Source organism: Stegodyphus dumicola, chromosome 2, assembly GCF_044657685.1.
Source record: "Stegodyphus dumicola isolate Sdum_Otavi_A_Nest chromosome 2, ASM4465768v1".
Taxonomy (NCBI): Eukaryota; Metazoa; Arthropoda; class Arachnida; order Araneae; family Eresidae; genus Stegodyphus; species Stegodyphus dumicola.
Window position 1 is genome coordinate 257,473,948 of NC_140769.1, and position 18,259 is coordinate 257,492,206.

The window sequence follows — 18,259 nt, forward strand, 5'->3', positions numbered from 1 at the left end:
GTCTGATTTCTGTCCGTTTAATTATTTGCTTGGGTAAATATGCGGTTTTTTGTATTATTTGAACATGTTCAAAATTAAATACTTAGTCTTTTTTGCTTATGGAAACGAACCCACCAGCAGCAGAGGTTTAAAATCGCCCTGATATTTGCAAAGCTCTCATGACGCAGGTAAAATATCCATAAACAAAACATTCAAATCTTCTTCCAGTTTCGAGCCAAGCACTACCCTGCCCACTAGCGGCCGAGCGGTAAAAGCCCCTGAACACTGGTAGTTCGTTCCGGGGTTCGAGACCCGGCGAACGGGCTGGCTGCATATGCGTTTTCGTGATTTTCCCCATGTGTAACGTGGATACGAGCCAGTTTCCCTTAAAAAGACCTCCACGGGGCATCACTCCCTTTCCGTGTAGTGCCTAAGGGCGGAGCACGTAATAAATAAAAAAAAAGCACTACCCTGGCCAGAATGTATAAAACTAGTATGACAAAGCTGAGGCTGTTTCTCTTGCCGTTCAATTGAAAATATTTATAAAGTTTAGTTCAAAAATTACTATATGGGACTTTTGAACTTAAGTTAAATTTTTACGTAGCTTACCAGTTGCAAAGCCACTATCTAATGTTGACCTTCAGATGCATTTGGCAGGAACTATATTTTAATGAGGCAGTGGCGAACACTCCACTAGCTGAGCTGAACTCCTACTTCTAAGATCTGCCTCATTGAATTTAAATTTGTATAGCCTTCTAAAATGAGCCAAAATTGGGACATGAACAAAGAAGGATAGAACACCTGAAAATATAAGAGTTACTGAATCTTACGAATAGTTTTCGCAAATTTCCTAGCGGTGAAATTTTGTTTATGCTCGTCCGAAACTCGATATTTCTTTGCCTTCATTTTTGAACACAAAGTTGCAATTGGAAACGAATGAATATTTTTCGATATTTAAAACCTTTAAACGTTCCATTTGGCCTGATTAAGACCATAACCGATAAACTTAGAAAATAGAATTGAATAATTTTTTTTATGAATTTAATCTAACGAGAAATTTAATCAGATACGGGTTGGTCACTCACGATATACTTCGGAGAAATTTGCAACTGTATGACAAGAGTTACACCTTTCATTTCAAAAGAATGCTTAATTTTTCTTCCCAAAATGTGAACAGATCCCTCTTTTGCCAGACTTCTTTCTCAAGCAATCGAAATAATCGTTCTATTTAGACACAGGTTCTTCGATAAAGTAACGGCTCTCACAATGTGTACTAAAAATGTCTAAATGGGTAAACGGTTATGGAGTTCACTTAATAATTGAGCTTAATTCTAACTGTGGTTCATAATTAAGGTAATTATGAATCAGATTTAAGGTTCAGGGTTTGGAGTATATAAATGCAAAAATATATTACCCCGTAAATTTTATTACTATAAGTTTTAAATTTATTTAAATAGGAAAATAAAAAACTGGAAACTTCCAAAATCTCAAAGGCACGCAATTAATGCATACTTAAATTTAATCATAGCTAAACCCTCAGCATAATTCTGCCATTTTAAAAAGGATAAATTGTTTTATACAATAATATTTACCTTCTTCTTTACGTTAACTGCATATCAATTTCCTATACCTAACTCTTCTTTAATTCTGAAGTGCATTACTGTAATTTTCGGTAACAAGGTTTGGTATTCAGTACTATATTTTTCGACTGGATATGTGTTGAGGTGCGTGTACCGGGGCAGTAGACCTAATCTAATGAAGTTAGTTGTACGAGTTTTCGATCAAATGAGGATATGAAAAGAACGAATAAGTAGAGGGGGAAAGTTCATAGTATTTTAAAGAGAGTTCATATCATAAGCAGCAGTGGAGTAGCATTTCGTGAAGGCGTCAGGAATTAGGAGACGGTAGTAACAGTGCAGATAGCCTTGAAGTCAGGGGAATAACATAAGCGACATCATTCGAACTATATCTGAGTCGCTTCCGCCTAGGAGCTTGCCGATAGCCATATGGTTCGAGAAGCAGTCGATGAATTGTAAATGAAACTGCTGAGCTGGTGGGGAAGCGTCCTACATGGCAGGCGGAAGGAAAGCAAATGGTTGTAATCGAGGAACATAATGCAATGTTGAAATAGCCTCAGCCCGTCGAAGTTAACGATTGGTTTGTTCAAATTTAAAGCAAATGCATTTTTGTTTGCGGAACTTGTCTTTTGATGTCGATTTATCAATTGAGGAGTTAGTGCCCTTAAAATCTATTTAAGTAGAATTATATATGCATAGTGCAGAAATGATTGACACGACTCGCACAACGAAACTGTTGCAGTATGCGAATTGTTAGGTTAGGTTAAGCTATTTAATTACGGCAAAGTCTCGAGGGCTATCTGCCTAAGGGACGCCTTCGTGGAGGACTTTCTAAGGTAAAATGGCTCGTATAAACGTTACACATGGAGAAAACCACGAAACCACCCATGCAGCCAGAACGTTCGAGGGATTCGAACCTCGGACCGAACTACCAGTGCTCAGCGACTTTACCGCTCGGCCGCTGGTAGGCCGTATGCGAAGAGAAAACAAGTGAAATAGACACAAGGGGGCGTGACCTACTCAGAATGCATAGATGGAGCTGGCTGTAAGCGAAAGGTATAAGTCAGAGCCCGTCCCTTTCGCCGTCGTCATTGAGAACTTGGGCAGCAATGATGAAAAAGGACGGCCAGCTTCGGACGACCTGCAGCATCGCATACAGCAGCAAATGTGGCAGCTGTGTCGGATTTGATCATGGCGAACAGGCGCAAAACGTTCAGCAAGATGCAGGAAGAGACAGGGCTTGCGCAAGGAACATTGCAGGCAATTGTGCATGGTGATTTAAAGATGACAAATGTGCGTGCAAAGTCGGTGGACCTCGGATTACGCCTTGCTTGAGAAAATGAAGGACGCAATCAATGGCCAACATGTTGAATCTTCTGCCGAATTGCATGCACTTCTCCATATGTGGTGCGCCAACACCTCACAGATTGGTTTACCAAAGCTCATTCGGTACCTCCCAGCCAGATGGCTGAATTGTATTCACATGGGAGGGGAATACTATTCCTAACTGATGTACTATTAGGTTTTCTTAATAAACTGTATTCCGCTCTGCGGCAGCACTTGCGCCATTCATTTCTGTACGACGTAAGTATATGTGATTTCAATATCACCGATCACCTGCACATCAAAGCAATGAATTAGAAATAGGAATTAATTATTTACTACATAGCCACCGCTCTGTCTATTATAAGCAAAGCAGTTTTTTTTAAGAAAATGCACCATGCCTAAATTTCAAGTTTAAGTTATCCCTGATTTTAAACTACATATAACGCAGATGTGTACAAAAAAAACTAGTGGGCAAGTAATTAATTACAATTTTTTGATAACAAACAGTAAACATAATTTTGAAAATCCACAGTGTCATCAAATCGAAAATTGTTTCCATGACAGATGCATTTCATATAGAATTTTGATATTTTTTTTATTAATTTGAAGGTCTAAATTCCCGACGTAATTGACAGTGCAATCGTTATACGCTGTATTCATTTCTTTATAAGTTAGTAAAGTGTTATGAAAAGTTTGCTATTATATTTAGTGATCATCAGTGATAAATGCTGATGGCTGCTTGATGCATAGTCACCCATTTTTTTTCCATTTTAGATCCCGTTTGCCACCGGTCCGGCTATTATTATGTTATGCGCCCTTGCAGGAAATATATCATTGGGCAGGATACATCACAAAATTACAGCGATTTCCAGGCAATACATGCGTGGAAGGATGAACAGCAATGGACGAGAATATCATGCATTTTTCTTCAGAAGCAAAGTATTTGCGAGATTTCCTGCATGACTAAGACTCAGTGTAATACTAAAATATTATTCTCTACAATACTGATATAATAATTGACTCGGTGTGTTAAAAAATTAATCTGCATTTTGTTTTATGGTTTTGTTTTTAAACTTAATTTTTTAAGAAACAGATCTGTAATCGATGTGTACATTTAATTAATGACGGAAGTTCCCACAGACTCTTGTAACCAACTCTTGTAAAAGTAAAGTATTATTAGGAACATAAAATATTCTAACAACTGTTGCAGTGCCAAATCATATAAATAACTAATTCTATTTATGTTATTTGTATGTATCCAAGTATTAAATTACTTTCATTAATTTACATTTACTAAAAACATTCTGAAAAAGAACTTCTCCAAGACTAGCGGCCGTCAAAGGCTGATTCAGAAACGAGCGCGATCATGGGCGCCTTTATCGCATTTTCTCGAACGGAAAGGTGACTAATGCTCTTTACAGTATGAAAGTTCCTGCAGGCAAGACTGACTTTTTCTGGAGGAAGTACGTGAGTGGGATGACTTATAAAAGAAAGAACCCAAATTAAGTTGCAGACAATGATATATTTTCGGTTTCGGTTACTTAAATTTGAACATGTATGTATGACGATTTGACTACGCAACAAACCGGATATTCGGAGATATAACGGAATGATGTTTCGCGTATGAGATCACTTATGAACGCTAGAGCCTCATCTTCGATTCAGATAACTTGATTTTCTAAGTATAATATGATGTTCCTGTCTTTTATCTAACAGCTAAATGGCTAAATGTGTAGGAAACTAGTGAACAGCTAAGCGAATAATCGCTTTAGTTCATGAAAAGAGACGTAAACTGAAGATGTGTTAATTACCCTTTATTCTGATAATTGAGTGTACAATCAGCTCCTTTCTCAGAGCATACAACAAAGCCTCTACTTCGGCTCAATCTCAAAGTAATCAGAAATAAATAAAATAAACTGAAATAAAACTTAACTGAAAAGATATAGCCGAAACTATTAAAATTCTAAGTAGTTGGCCCCGAAATACCTAATAAGCTGGCGAAGTACTAAAAGGCCTGCAATAGCCGAGCTTAGTAACAGCTTAGAGAGAGACGCAGCCAAAGAGCGAATCTTGCAAGTCAAACTCTGGGGCTTTGTAAAGAAGTCAGTGGAATTTCGACTTAAATAACACTCTTACTCATTTGCATTAAATGCAATTCTAAAAACACATTCTGGTAGGTAAGCTAAAATCACGAAGGACAGGAAAGTATCTTTAACTAAAATTAACTGTTAAAAACTTAGGATAAACCTTCGATAACAATTAGGAAGAGTGACAAGATAAAAGGCTTCTATAGCATACAAAAATTGGATTTTCAATGAAATGTCACATAGAACCTTTATATTAGGACAGTGATTCTCACATTGCGCTATGGAGACAAAGAGTAATTTTGAAAATTAATATTTCCCTTCAGCTTCGCTTAGGTCTCCTTCATACTTGCTTTGGTCCGCCAATTTCACGCCCTTGTTTTGATTCTTCGCTGTTAACGCTGCCTTTGCATCGGGAATCTATGCAGCTCTGATTGGACCATGTCCATATCGGGTTGATGTGGCTTTATTTTAAATTCTAACTGCATCTACTTCTAATATAAATCTTTAAAATATGTTGAACTAGAGGATAATGTAACAAATAAAAGAAATTTATGTTATTGGAAAAAAATTTTCTAAATTCCCTTCAAAGCAATTGGAGATATCAGTAGAAATCCTGAGGTTTCGCGATTTGAATTTTTAGCGCTTAGCGAGTGAATTAAAAAATTTCAGATAAACTGATTTTCTTAAATTTCCGTTACACATGGTGCGTAATGATTCATTTTTTAATATATTTATATGTTATATTAATTAAATTTGCGGGGATAATATATTTCAAAATCTTTCTACTCCAGTCTGAGCCTTAAATGTAACCAAACATTGCTTTAACAATGAATCATAGCTATTAAATATTACTTACATTAACTTTGATCAACCTATACTTTAATTTTGGATAACAAAAACTGTGTTGAATAGTTAAACGGATTTCATACTTTTATTACATACTTAGACATTTGTCTATGTCCATTTTGCGCGACCCATTTCTTTTTCAAAGAACTAGATTGTAAGTAGAACGTTTACTTTGATTGCCTGCGAGTGAAATCCGTTAGAAGGCGGATCTGTTCATTTGTTGACGAATAAAAGCTAAGCATTCTTCTAGCAAATTAAAGATGCAAATCCTGTCGTGTACATAAAAACTTCTTCGAAGCATAACGTGACCGATTTAAGTCCTTGAGCGTTTTTAATACCAAAAACACTCGTTTACTTCCAGCTGAAACCTTCCGTTGGAAACATTAAAATAATTTTGAGTTTCGGAAGCGGATAAAAGAATTTCACATTTAGGAAGTTGGTTTGCGACAACTATTTATATGTTTCACTAGCACTTACATTTTGATCTAGGCAAGTCACATAAAATTAAACTCAATGTGGCATAAATCAAAAGTACTATTTTAGCTCAGTTAGAGAAGTGTCCGCCATTGCCTCAAGAAAAGGTAGTTACTGTTATATTCAACTCGGATAAAAAAAAAATTCTCTTGTCGATAAATGAAGGATAATTCGGAGTCACGCGGAAATCGAAATCTAAAATAAATATATCACCTGTAAAATCACTACACACATCTTCACGAATCATATGCAAATTTCAGGTAATAACCAGATGACACCGATGGTACGTCACAATGACGAGAGTGTAAGAGAGTGATATATAAGGAATACAGGCAAAGAAGTAAAATTGTTCGCAGGCGCTTTATAAGAATTTCAGTGCAATAACCGAATAGTTATGACACAAAGAAAGCATTTGGATGATTTTTTACGTGGTAGAATTATCGGCCGTCTGGAATGTGGGCGTACCCAACTGGAAGTATCAGACGAACTTGGAATTGCCCAGAGTGTCATCTCCAGGCTTTGGCAACGATTAGCTTGCAGTCTGATTCTCGCCGGACTTTCATATGGAGAGCTCCAGGTACCCGTTACCACCAAGAAAACATCACTGAACGACACCGTTACGGTGGTGCAGGAGTGCTCGTTTGGGGCGGAATTATTCTGGGTTGCAGAACTGATCTGCATGTTCAAATTGGAACGATGACAAGCCAAATCTATCGGGACGTCTTTCTGGAACAACATGTGCGTTTGTTTCGGGTCGGCATGGGCGCACAATTTGTGTTTATGGATGACAACGTGCGTCCTCACCGTGCAAACATCGTAAGCGAATGCCTTCAATCGGAGGATATCACCCGTATGGACTCGCCAGCATTCCCACCGGATTTCAATCCAGTAGAGCACGTGTGGGACATGCTTGGCCGACGTGTTGCAGACCGTCAATCTCCTCCTACATGTCTACCGGAACTTCGGAGAGCATTACTTTTTGAGTGGTGTAATATCCCCCAAGATCCAGCATGCCTAGGCGTTGTACGGACTGTATTGCATCGTCTGAGAGTCATACAATGTATTAACAATCATACCAACCATGTAATATTGGATTTTTGTAAATAGGTATTTTTTGTAATTGCTCCAGGGAGAAAAAATCGCTAATTTTTTTAATAATATCAAACATATAACATCTTTTTTTGCTCTTTGCCTTTTGTTTAATAAATAAGCTTTACAAATAAGTCAAATTTGTTTTGCTTCTAACTCTTTCTTTGCCTGATTTTGCATTATCCTTAATTTATGGACATTAGTGTAGATAGTGCCTACGCACGGGTTTCTGGCAAGTTAAAAAAAAAAAAAAAACTCACGAGCTTATGTATATGGTATCCCAATCAGGTGTTTAAATTTGAATTCAACTTTATGTGTAAAAATATTTAAATAAAACTAGAAAATAAATCAGCCATATCCTTGTCACACTTTTATTACAACAAGTCGACTTTTTATATTTGTGTTGTATTTTCGGTTATAAAAAACTTAACTTTAATTTGTATCCTTCACCAATTTTGCCTTGTAATTACAGTTAAATAATTTTTAAGGGCACTAATGTTTAAGAAAATTAGATAATTTTGAGTGTTAGTTGTTGAGGCTGGGTTAATATACAAATCTAACAGATAATCTCACAGATAGTTCAGCTTTGTAATAACGTTTAACCAATTCAAGCGAGCGCAGATTTTAAATTAGGTTCCCATTCTGTTTGCTATATTTGAGTCTACAAAGTAAATGTTGATGATACAACATAATAGAGTCCATGTTATATTACATTGAATCTAGTTTCATAATTAGCATTTCATAGTAAGAAAAACCACTAACCCCATAAGCAAGTTGTCTTGAAGTAGAGGCCATCGTAGCAATCTTACGTGAAAAAGCGAATACATTTTCCCTTCAGTTAATTAGAATTAATCTGACATTAATTATTATGGCAACGGTTTCTAGAAATTTTAATGCTTTAATGGCTTTGTGTTCAATTTTACATTATTTTGATTAACGAACATTATTTTGATTAACGAACATGAATAACGCCTCTCAAAAATCTACAAGCTGTGATGTACACCTTATTGAAAGATTTGAAGATAGAGATTTGCTTATTTATATGACTGAGAATCCAATTTTTATTAGAAAATTTTATTTTCATAATTATGTTTTACTTTTATCGCAACTTGTATAATGACGATTGAAGCTTCAGGTTTTTTCCGGCATTAAATCAGTAAGAAATTTGATTACAGATAAGTTGATTAAAATTAAATTCAAGAAAAATGTCTTATAACAAAACGCACATCAACTTTAAACGCTCGGAATCAATTTTCCCTTCCAATTTGAGACACGTGAAGGAAACTTCTACAGATTAACAGTTAAAAGTTATAATTGTGATTTGGTCTCAGGAAAGTGCTTCATTTCTGTTCCTTAACAAATGTATGATATTATCGTTCATTACTGTTGATCAATACCAGTATTTACCTGTGATAAAGTTTCAAGAAACTCTGTGATAACAGTTTACTTAATTTAAAAAATGAATGCAGCTTATATAGTTTGGATTGTCAAATACTTTGGAAATTTAGTTCTTCAGATTCCAAAACATTTCAGATTTCTTTCGAAATGCATTTGACGTCACAACAAGTTTCGAGTCGATGGTGCCATGGATATTTTAAATCATATTTAGCGTTCCAGATTACAATATTTATGATAGCAAGTGCAAAAAAACTTAGTACTCACCAGTTTTTTCGTACACTGTTGTCCTTTATGTATTTTTAAAAATAGAAAAAAAACGCCGAAGAAATCTATAGCAAAAATGAAACTTCTTTAATCAAACTGTTCCGCGTATTTTAGGCAGAGCGGTGGCTTTTAAATTAATTGATGATCCGCTACTTTTATTCCTTTATTTTTTTACTCTGTTGTTTACCGCCAAGCACATTAGGAAATATTTCGGAAACTTGAATGAAAGCGCATGTTCCGATGACTGTGCACTTGACGTAAAACTCACATAATTTAAAGAAGTTCTAAAATCCTTAGGAGTACTTTTCCAAACCCCCACAAGAGGTATTTATTAATTAAAAATACCAGTATTTAAATAATAGTTTAGGTTTGCTGCTAAATTTTCAAATATTAAAACGTGTTAATTATCAATATAGTTGTTCTCGCAAATTTTCTACATTTTTTTAACCTTTTCGAAGATACGTTCTTTTTCATTTTGTGTTTTGACCTGAATCAAACTACTGGAGTTCAGCAGTTTACCCCTCCGCTGACGATAGGTCCCCCACTATAAGAAAAAAAGAAATAACATTAATTTTCCACCTACTCCAATAATACACGAAGCTACATATATACTGTGACAATTAATCAAAGAAACATAAACACTCAGATACTCGCTTGAATGTAGGCTTTCAACAGTTATATCAAAGAAGCTGGTTTTTCTTTGAAGCTTTAATGCTTTAATTGAAACATCTTCATGAGTATATGGCACAGGGAAGGAGTGCAACCGTTTACCTTCCCTGCGCCATATACTCATGAAAATGAGATATTTTTGGTTACACAACTATTTTCCACCAGTAGTGGGAAATCGTGAGCTCCCAAATAAGCGAATCACAAAATTGTGTACGTTTCATTCAAAATCCTCGGAATGGCTGAATTTGATTTCTGAAAGAATTTTTTAAAAAAGAATTGTAATGGTTTAACTACTTAATTCCAAATTTCCTCAAAGTGTACTATAAATAAGAGTGCATATCCAGAAAATTTAAGTGAATCAAAGATTTACTTGATTCAAATGACGAGTTTGCGAGCAGCTGTAAATGCACCGTGGTACGTCTGAAGTTCTGGATCTGGATCGTCAGTTTCACTTCTGGCATCTGCTACAAAAGAGTATACTATACCAGTAAATATCTTGGCTCTTGGACTGACTGGCTGACTGGCCGGCAATGCAGTCCTCTGAACTGCGTATCCGGCTCTATCAAAATAGCCACAATGGCGACATCACGATAATTCAATCGTCATGTTAATACAGCAAATAGGAAGTGGCAAAAAGAGGGGACCGGTATCATTCGGTCAGGAGGGCCAAGGTTATGCACAGAGGTGGAAACGTTGCCATATAATGCAATACAAACTATCTACAAATATATACGAAATTTATCAAGTGGGGAAATTTGAGTTACAGAGGTGGGCCGCGAATGGACGTAGGTCTATATCCTCCATTAATATGACGTAGTTGAAAGTCTGGGAAATATTCATGTAATCACATTTAAGTCCCTTATCATAAAGTGCCTATTAAGTTTTCGTATGTGCTCCTCAAGTGTATCCAGCAGCAAGTCATGATGAAGAATTAAGTTACTAACATACACATGCGCGTTAGTAATAGTACGAAGCACTCTATTCTGTATTAGTTGCATCCTTTTAATATCCGTTTTACCTATCGTCGACCAAGCAGGCGATGCATATGTGATGATTAGCCTTAATAGTAGAAAATTAAACACTTTATTCTTAGGTCAAGGTTAGAAAGTTTCCCTAGTGTGTGTGTGTGATTATGGCAAAGCCTCGAGGGCTATCTGCCTAAGGGGAGGGATGCCTTTCGTGGAGGACTTTCTGAGGGAAACTGGCTCGTATACACGTTACACATGGGGAAAACCACGAAAACGCCCATGCAGCCAGCCCGTTCGCGGGATTCGAACCTCGGACCGAACTACCAGTGTTCAGCGACTTTACCGCTCGGCCGCTGGTGGGCCCGAAAGTTTCCCTAGAAGGGGCTTTAAGCTATTAATAACATGGAACGCCTTTTTGCGAACATGTGTGATGTGGTCCTTCCAGGTAAGTTGTTCATTAATTACTATACAAAGATAGGTGACTTTTCGAACTTTTAGGACTACTTCATTAAATAATGTAATATTCTCCTGCATAGGCGTCTTGATATGTTTTCATCGCACTATGAGCAAGTTAGATTTTTGGGCGTTTATGGATATTCTCCACTTTGTGCACCAGTTCTCAATGCTAGGCATGATGTTCTGCAGCTTACGAATAGCAAAATTTGCTTTTGCGGACTTAACGGCCAAGGCCGGGTCGTCCGCGTAACATCCCAGGAAGAAATTGTTATCTAGCTGCGACATAGGAAAAATCTGCTACAAACAATAGATACAAAATTGGACCTAAATTGGATCCCTGAGTGACCTCCGCATTTATTGGCCTGATGCTGGAGTGATCTTTTCCAATAGCCACCTTAAATGTTCTATCTTGGCTGAAGGACACTATGAGCTGAATTAGCTTTCTCTATATATTATAATGGATTAATTTGTAGATAAGACCCTCATGCCAGACGCGGTGGAAAGCTTTCGCCACGTCTAGCATGAGGATTGCCACATTCTGTTTCTTATGAAGGGCGTCTCTGCAAAACTCTGTAAGCCTTACTAACTGTTTTGTGGTGAACAACTTGCTTCGAAACAGGAATTGCTCCGAGGTGAGGACGTTCAAGTAAGGCTTTAATCTGTTAAATATAACTCTTTCGTAAGTGTTACCCAAGCCTGAAAGCAAATGATAGGTTTGTATCCATCAGGTTTTTTTTTTTTTATCTTTGCCGGGCTTTGGAAGAAGTATGACCTTCGCATGCTTCCAATTGACGGGAAAGTAACTTAAATTTAAACATGCATTTATGATGCTAGTATACATCGTAATGCAATTGACAGGCAGATTTTTAATAGCCATGTTACTAATCGTGTCATAGCCAGGTGCCTTTCGTCTCTTTAATTTCTTAATAATATCCTGGACCTCAGATGCAAATTTTGGGAGATTTCTGACTGTCGACGCGTTTAACTAGTCGCGTAGATAATAGCAAACTTCATAGGTAAACTCAATATTACGTGGGATGCGGTTCGGCATAAACTACTGTTCTAGGTGCTCCGCCAGTACATGTGCTTTTGCGTCGTTAGTAGTGGCAATGTTGTTGTCAGTATAAATGGGCCTGTTGCAAGTAGCAGTACCTTTAAGGTTTTTAATAAACTTCCATAGCGAACTGTCCTCTGGGTTTAAATTCAGGATCCTTTCTTCCCAAACCTCATTTCTATGCTCAGTAGTTTTCTTTTTAATGAGCCTGTTTAATTGATTTAACTCTCTCTTAACCAGATGACTCCAAGTCAAATTCCATCTTTTCCTTAGTCGGTTTCTATCTTTAATTAAGTCCCTAATGCTCTTCGGCAGCCTACCGGCAAATTGCTCCTTATTAACCTGACGAGAAGCTGCAAGTGTTATTAACTGCAGTGTTTATGCTGTCTGTCAAAATATAAATGGCTGAATCTATATCATTTCTGGTCCTTAGACTTCCAATATTTGAGGGGGGGTTCACCTGCAAGATGTCTTTGAAAAGGTTCCAATCAGTAAGATTAATTTTCTCGCAGCTTCTTTCTTTGGCCATACCAAGTGTAACGAGGACCGGCAAATGATCAGAAATCAGTTCATGTACAACTTCAGTGAACATCGGAATTGAGGTGTTAGTAAGTAGCAGGTCGAGGATATCTGCCTGATGAGGATTATCAAGACGATATGTAAATTCTGCAGGCGCTTCCAATGTAACTGGGTAATTGTTCAAAAAGTCATACAGGGTTTATCCGTTTTATTTGTAGAACGACAACGCCATTCTCTGTGCTTAGCATTGAAATCGCCTGCTAAGATAAACTGGTTCTGTTCAGGACAAATATTCTTAAGAATGTCCTCGTTGAATTTCACTTGAGGAGAATTGTAGAAGGCACTAAAATATATGGTACCCAGAAAGGGTAATAAAACTGAAGCTGTAACTAACTCATGGGAGTTGTTTCTATCCTCGGCGATTAAGCACGACCGAAGGGAATTTCGAACGTATACCACAACACCTCTCCCTCTGTGACTCAGCCTGTCACAACGATATACACGAAAATTGTTGATCCTTAAAGATAACTTAAATATAAACAAAAGTTTCAAGAAAAATTGTGATACATCTTTATAGTAACGGCCAACAAAATTTACTTCGAAATCGATTGAGATGTAACATGCATCAAAGTAGAAGAAGAACACGTGGCAAGATATTAATCTTTATTATAGCAGTCCCCTAAATTTAATTGGTATTCAACTGAGATGTAATATGCAGTGAGGTATAAGAACACACTACAAGATTTCAGGAAGATATTTCAGTTGATTAGTGATTTAGTCTTGGGGGGGGGCTGCTGTAAGACCGAAATACCAAAATTGGTTACTAGATTTATTTTATATTATTTTCTGTATTATTATTATTATATTTAATTTTACAAATGTAAACATGTTTTTAGAAACAACATTACAGAAAAGTTCCATTTTAATTAATGTGAATGCTGCACTTGATGTAATGACGCATTTTCTTAAGTGTTCCGCATAAAACTGCTTGGTTCTTATTAGACTACTTCATGCGAAAATGCTCAACCTATTTCTTTTTTTACATTGAAAATTCTCATCTTGACTAAAGAGTACATCTACTATGTTAAAAAAAAAGAGAAACTCTATAACATTATTTGATAACTTTATTTTGGAATATTTCTCTTTGATAATATTTAATTCCCAAACTCCCATTTTCTTATTCTAATTTTGAATGAGACTTCTGCTTGAACATCCTCCTTTAATGTAATCAACTCTTCTTGCATCATAATATCTAGATCAAATATATTGCAATTCAGAGGTTCCACTGACAAATTTAAATTTTCAATGTCTTGGAATTTTTAAATTTTGCAAGCGTTTTGTATATAACAATACGTTTTCTGAGAAAGGTTGCATTCTTATACTTTTGGTTGTGTTTTATTTCTTCCTGCATTTATTTTTTTATGCTGTACTTTTGCATAATTAATTTATACATTTTGAAAATGTAATTTTAAACTTCTATTAAGTAATTTTTTATGTATTTTCCCCTTATATTTATTTTGTATGATTTTCTTCCTTACCACATGTGTAGTTTTATATCAATAAACGATTAATTATACATTTTTTATTCAATGGGGGCTTGATTATACCTATAAATTGTAGGTGCATATTTGCTATCGACCCTTTTGATCCTCATTGACCTCTGGGGGTTCAATACCAACGTTCTTAAAAACCAGCTATTCTTAAAAACTATAAATATCTAGTTATGGCTATTAAATGATTCTTAATTTTAATATGTAGCTTCTGCCAACAAAGTTTGGCTACTCCTACCTGCATACATTAAGTGTGATGCCAAGTTCAATCTCCATGTTAATACATTTGTTTGACACACTGCGATTTTACATGCACATTTTTTAGGTAGATTTTTTAGATGTTTCTAAATAAAAAGATGGCTCTTAATATTAGAACTGCTGATGATAAATAAATATATATTTCAATCAAGAAAGAAAATCTGCCTTTTTGCTGAATCATTTGCTTTTATTTTAAGTAAATCAAGACCTGTTTAGTGAAAAAGGCTTGAGAATCCTCATTTACCAATTTCCAAAAGCAGAATGCAATAAGGTTTAAAATTTTTAGCAGGAAGTATATCTTGAGTCTACATAGTCACAAGGTATTTACATATGTAATATATTGCTTGCATCATATGTTTCTAAAAGCTTCTTTTAATATAGAAATGTAGAAAACATTTAATAAAGTATACAGCATTATTACCAGCCTTTAAATCTTAGAAAAAGGAAGGTTTTTTTTTCATGCTCTGTAGCAACACCATTTCAATGCAATTTGCCTAATTTAAGTTTCATTAACTCAGTAAATTTCATTTATTGCTGGGAAACGTTTTGCTTAGTAAAGACAAAAAATTAAAAACAATGAGTTTCAATGATCTACCAGGAGATTGGGAGATGTAATGAAAACCTGAGAGAGATAATAGCTACTATATACAGACACACACACACACACACACACTCGCCCCAAAAAAAACTGAGTTGCAAATTTTTAAAACCATGACAAAGAATTTATAGTTTTGTTAACTATTTTAAACAATATTTTGGCACGTAACGTTTATGAAAGTTGGTTCAAAATTGATGTTAGGGGGCATTTAAGTCTTCTTATTCAGGTTTGCCCTGATAAAACTTCATTAAAATACATGCTTTGCAGGCTCTTTGTATGGAAATGTATGTCACACTTCTCACCATATTTTGCTTTGAGGATCAATTGGTTCAGCTCAATTGGCTTATGCTGTACAGGGTGGTTCAAAACTATATGTCAAAATGTAAAGGCAAGTAGAGGGGACCTAAATAAGCAGATTTCGTATAAGAAAATGTGTGCAGTAATGCCGCATTGAGCCGGTAGAGATTGCTGATGATTACGGCGTATAAAAGCGCTATCCTAACTGGATTCTTTATTTTCCGTATGGATCTCGAACAGCATGCATCATTACACCAATGCAGAGCTTGCCGACATGCATTTCATGTATAGGGCTGCACAAAGAAATGAATTAACTGCTCAAAGAATGTACAAGAAGCAATTTTAAGGAGATGTCTTATCTAAACCAGCTGTTCACAGACAAATGTGGTTCCAGCATGATGGAGCCCCAGCTCACTTCAGTGGGAATGTCAGGAATCACCTGGACGCTGTCTATGGCCAGCATTGAATAGGATGGGGAGGAATGCGTTCTCCTGATTTAACCTGCTTGAATTTCTTCTTTTCTGGGTCATATTAAAGGCTTCGTGTACAGGAGTCCGGTCACATCTGTAGATCTTGTTTCCCACTTGTCTGTTGTTGCTGGACATGTGCTCGACATACCTGAAATCTTTTCTAAAATACGCTGATCCATGTGTCGCCAATGAATTTTGCATCTCTGTTGGTAGCCACTCTTTCAAATGCCTATTGTAAACTGTTAATAATTTTTTTCTTTCGACTTTACTTGTCTTTTCAGTTTCCTGTGATTCATACTGCTTTAAGTGCTAGTGCTTTAATGCGACATTACCACACACGCATTCTGTATAAAATCTGCTTATTCAGGTTCCCTCTGTCTGCCTGTACCTTTTTGACATATAGTTTTGAACCACCCTGTGTATGTACTCAGGAAAAGTTGTAATGTAACACAAGATAATACTCTTGTTCTAAAAAATTACCAAGCATCACAGAAATTGTTATATTGCCTATTTTAAAAAAGACGTACTTTACAAACATTGAAATATTTATTCTTGTATAGCAGTGATTCTCAACCTCTGGGGAGCGCCCCCTAGGAGGGCGCGAGCACACTAATGGGAGGAGCGAGCATATCCAAGAGAAAATGTTATTTAAAAAATATGATTAAGTGACTGAAAGGAAAGAACACACACACACACATACAAAACAAAATACATTTCGACATATTTAATAATTAACTTATTAAATTAAAACAACTTACTAAATTAAAAACAAATTTAATAATTATTAGTGACTTCCTTGGGCCTGTCTTGCAGAGCAAAGTTTTTCGAAGGAGGGTTTAATATTAGAAATAGACACTCTCAGTTCTTTTTCTATATTTAACTGAGATCTATATTTTGTCTTCAAAGAAGCCACCGCAGAAAATCCAGTTTCACAAAGGTAAGCTGTTGAAAATGGTAGTAGAATGCGAAATGCTCTTGTTTTTAGTGCAGAAAACTCATCATCCACTCCTGTCCAAAATTCAGAGTGAATTATTACTAAATTGTCTTTTGGCCTACTAATTGTCTTTTCGCCGCTTGCCGTGAAGTCTATGAAGGTTTCTTCCTCTTCAATTGAGAGTCCTTCGGGAGTATTTTGAAATGGATCCCTCACCCACTTGTAACTTGATATCAGTTTGTCGTCAGCAAGAAAGTACTTTTTAAAATTCTTTGCTAGCATTGCTAAATGATTTTCAATGGTTACAAAAACAACTTTTACATGTTGTTCTTCAGCCTTGTAAGTTTTAATACAATCATTCAAATTTTCAAACATTGTTAAGTTTTCTTGCTTTAAATTTCTGCCCTCCTAGGGGGCGCTCCCCAGAGGTTGAGAATCACTGCTATACAAGAATAAATATTTCAATGTTTGTAAAGTACGTCTTTTTTAAAATAGGCAATATAACAATTTCTGTGATGCTTGGTAATTTTTTGATGCTTGGTAATTTCCTACAAAAAGCATTAACTTTATCACTCGTATCCAATGTATGTGTATTTGCTCCTTGCAGTTGAAGATTCAAGTTATTTAATTTTTCGAATATGTCTACCATGTAGCTCAATTTCATCACAAATAAACTATCGCGAAAATTCTCAGCTTCCGGTTTGTTTTCCTCTTCTAGTAAAATGGCGATTTCTTCTCTTAATTCAGAAACACGTTGCAAAAAGTTTCCTCTTGATAACCATCTTGCCTCGCAATAAAATAGTAACGCTGAATGTACTGCACCCATGTCTTTACAAAGTCCGGAAAAGATTCTTGATTTCAGGGTTCTCATTTTTATATAATTTACTACGGTTACAACCGTAGTTAACACAATATTCAAACCAGGACTCATTTCTTTGGAAGCCAAAGCTTCTCTGTGGATCATGCAATGTGTCCAGACGCACTGTGGCGATTTTTGTTTCACAAGTGCTTGAATACTTTGGGATCTTCCGGACATAGAACGAGCACCATCGGTGCATATTCCAACGCAATTTTTCCATTCTATGTTTGCCTCGTTCATAAAATCATTTAAGATAGCAAATAATGCGAGTGCTGTTGCTTTGAGTTCTATTGGTTTGCAGAAAAGTAATTTTTCTACTACTGACAAATCATCACAAAATATAACATGGGCAATAAAATGAGCATCTTTATTACTATCCGTTGCCTCATCGAGTTGTATTGAAAACAGTTTGTCACGTAACTTCGACAAAAGCTGACACTCTACATCTTCAGCTATATCAGCAATTCGATGGGCAACAGTATCATTTGAAAGAGGTATAGACTGCAAATGTTTTGAAAAATTATTTCCAAACATAATTTCTACGATCTCAATTGCGGCTGGCAAAATAAGCTCTTCACCAATGGTGT

General features: G+C 36.0%; 1 protein-coding gene across 1 annotated transcript; it reads right to left on the bottom strand.

The window, feature by feature from the left end:
• Positions 1-17,255: 17,255 nt before the first annotated feature.
• Positions 17,256-18,206, bottom strand: LOC146998953 (zinc finger BED domain-containing protein 5-like). Its single transcript, XM_085810278.1, has one exon. It carries the CDS (start codon positions 18,204-18,206, stop codon positions 17,256-17,258), a length of 951 nt encoding a protein of 316 aa, XP_085666404.1.
• Between the last annotated feature and the right edge of the window lie 53 nt (positions 18,207-18,259).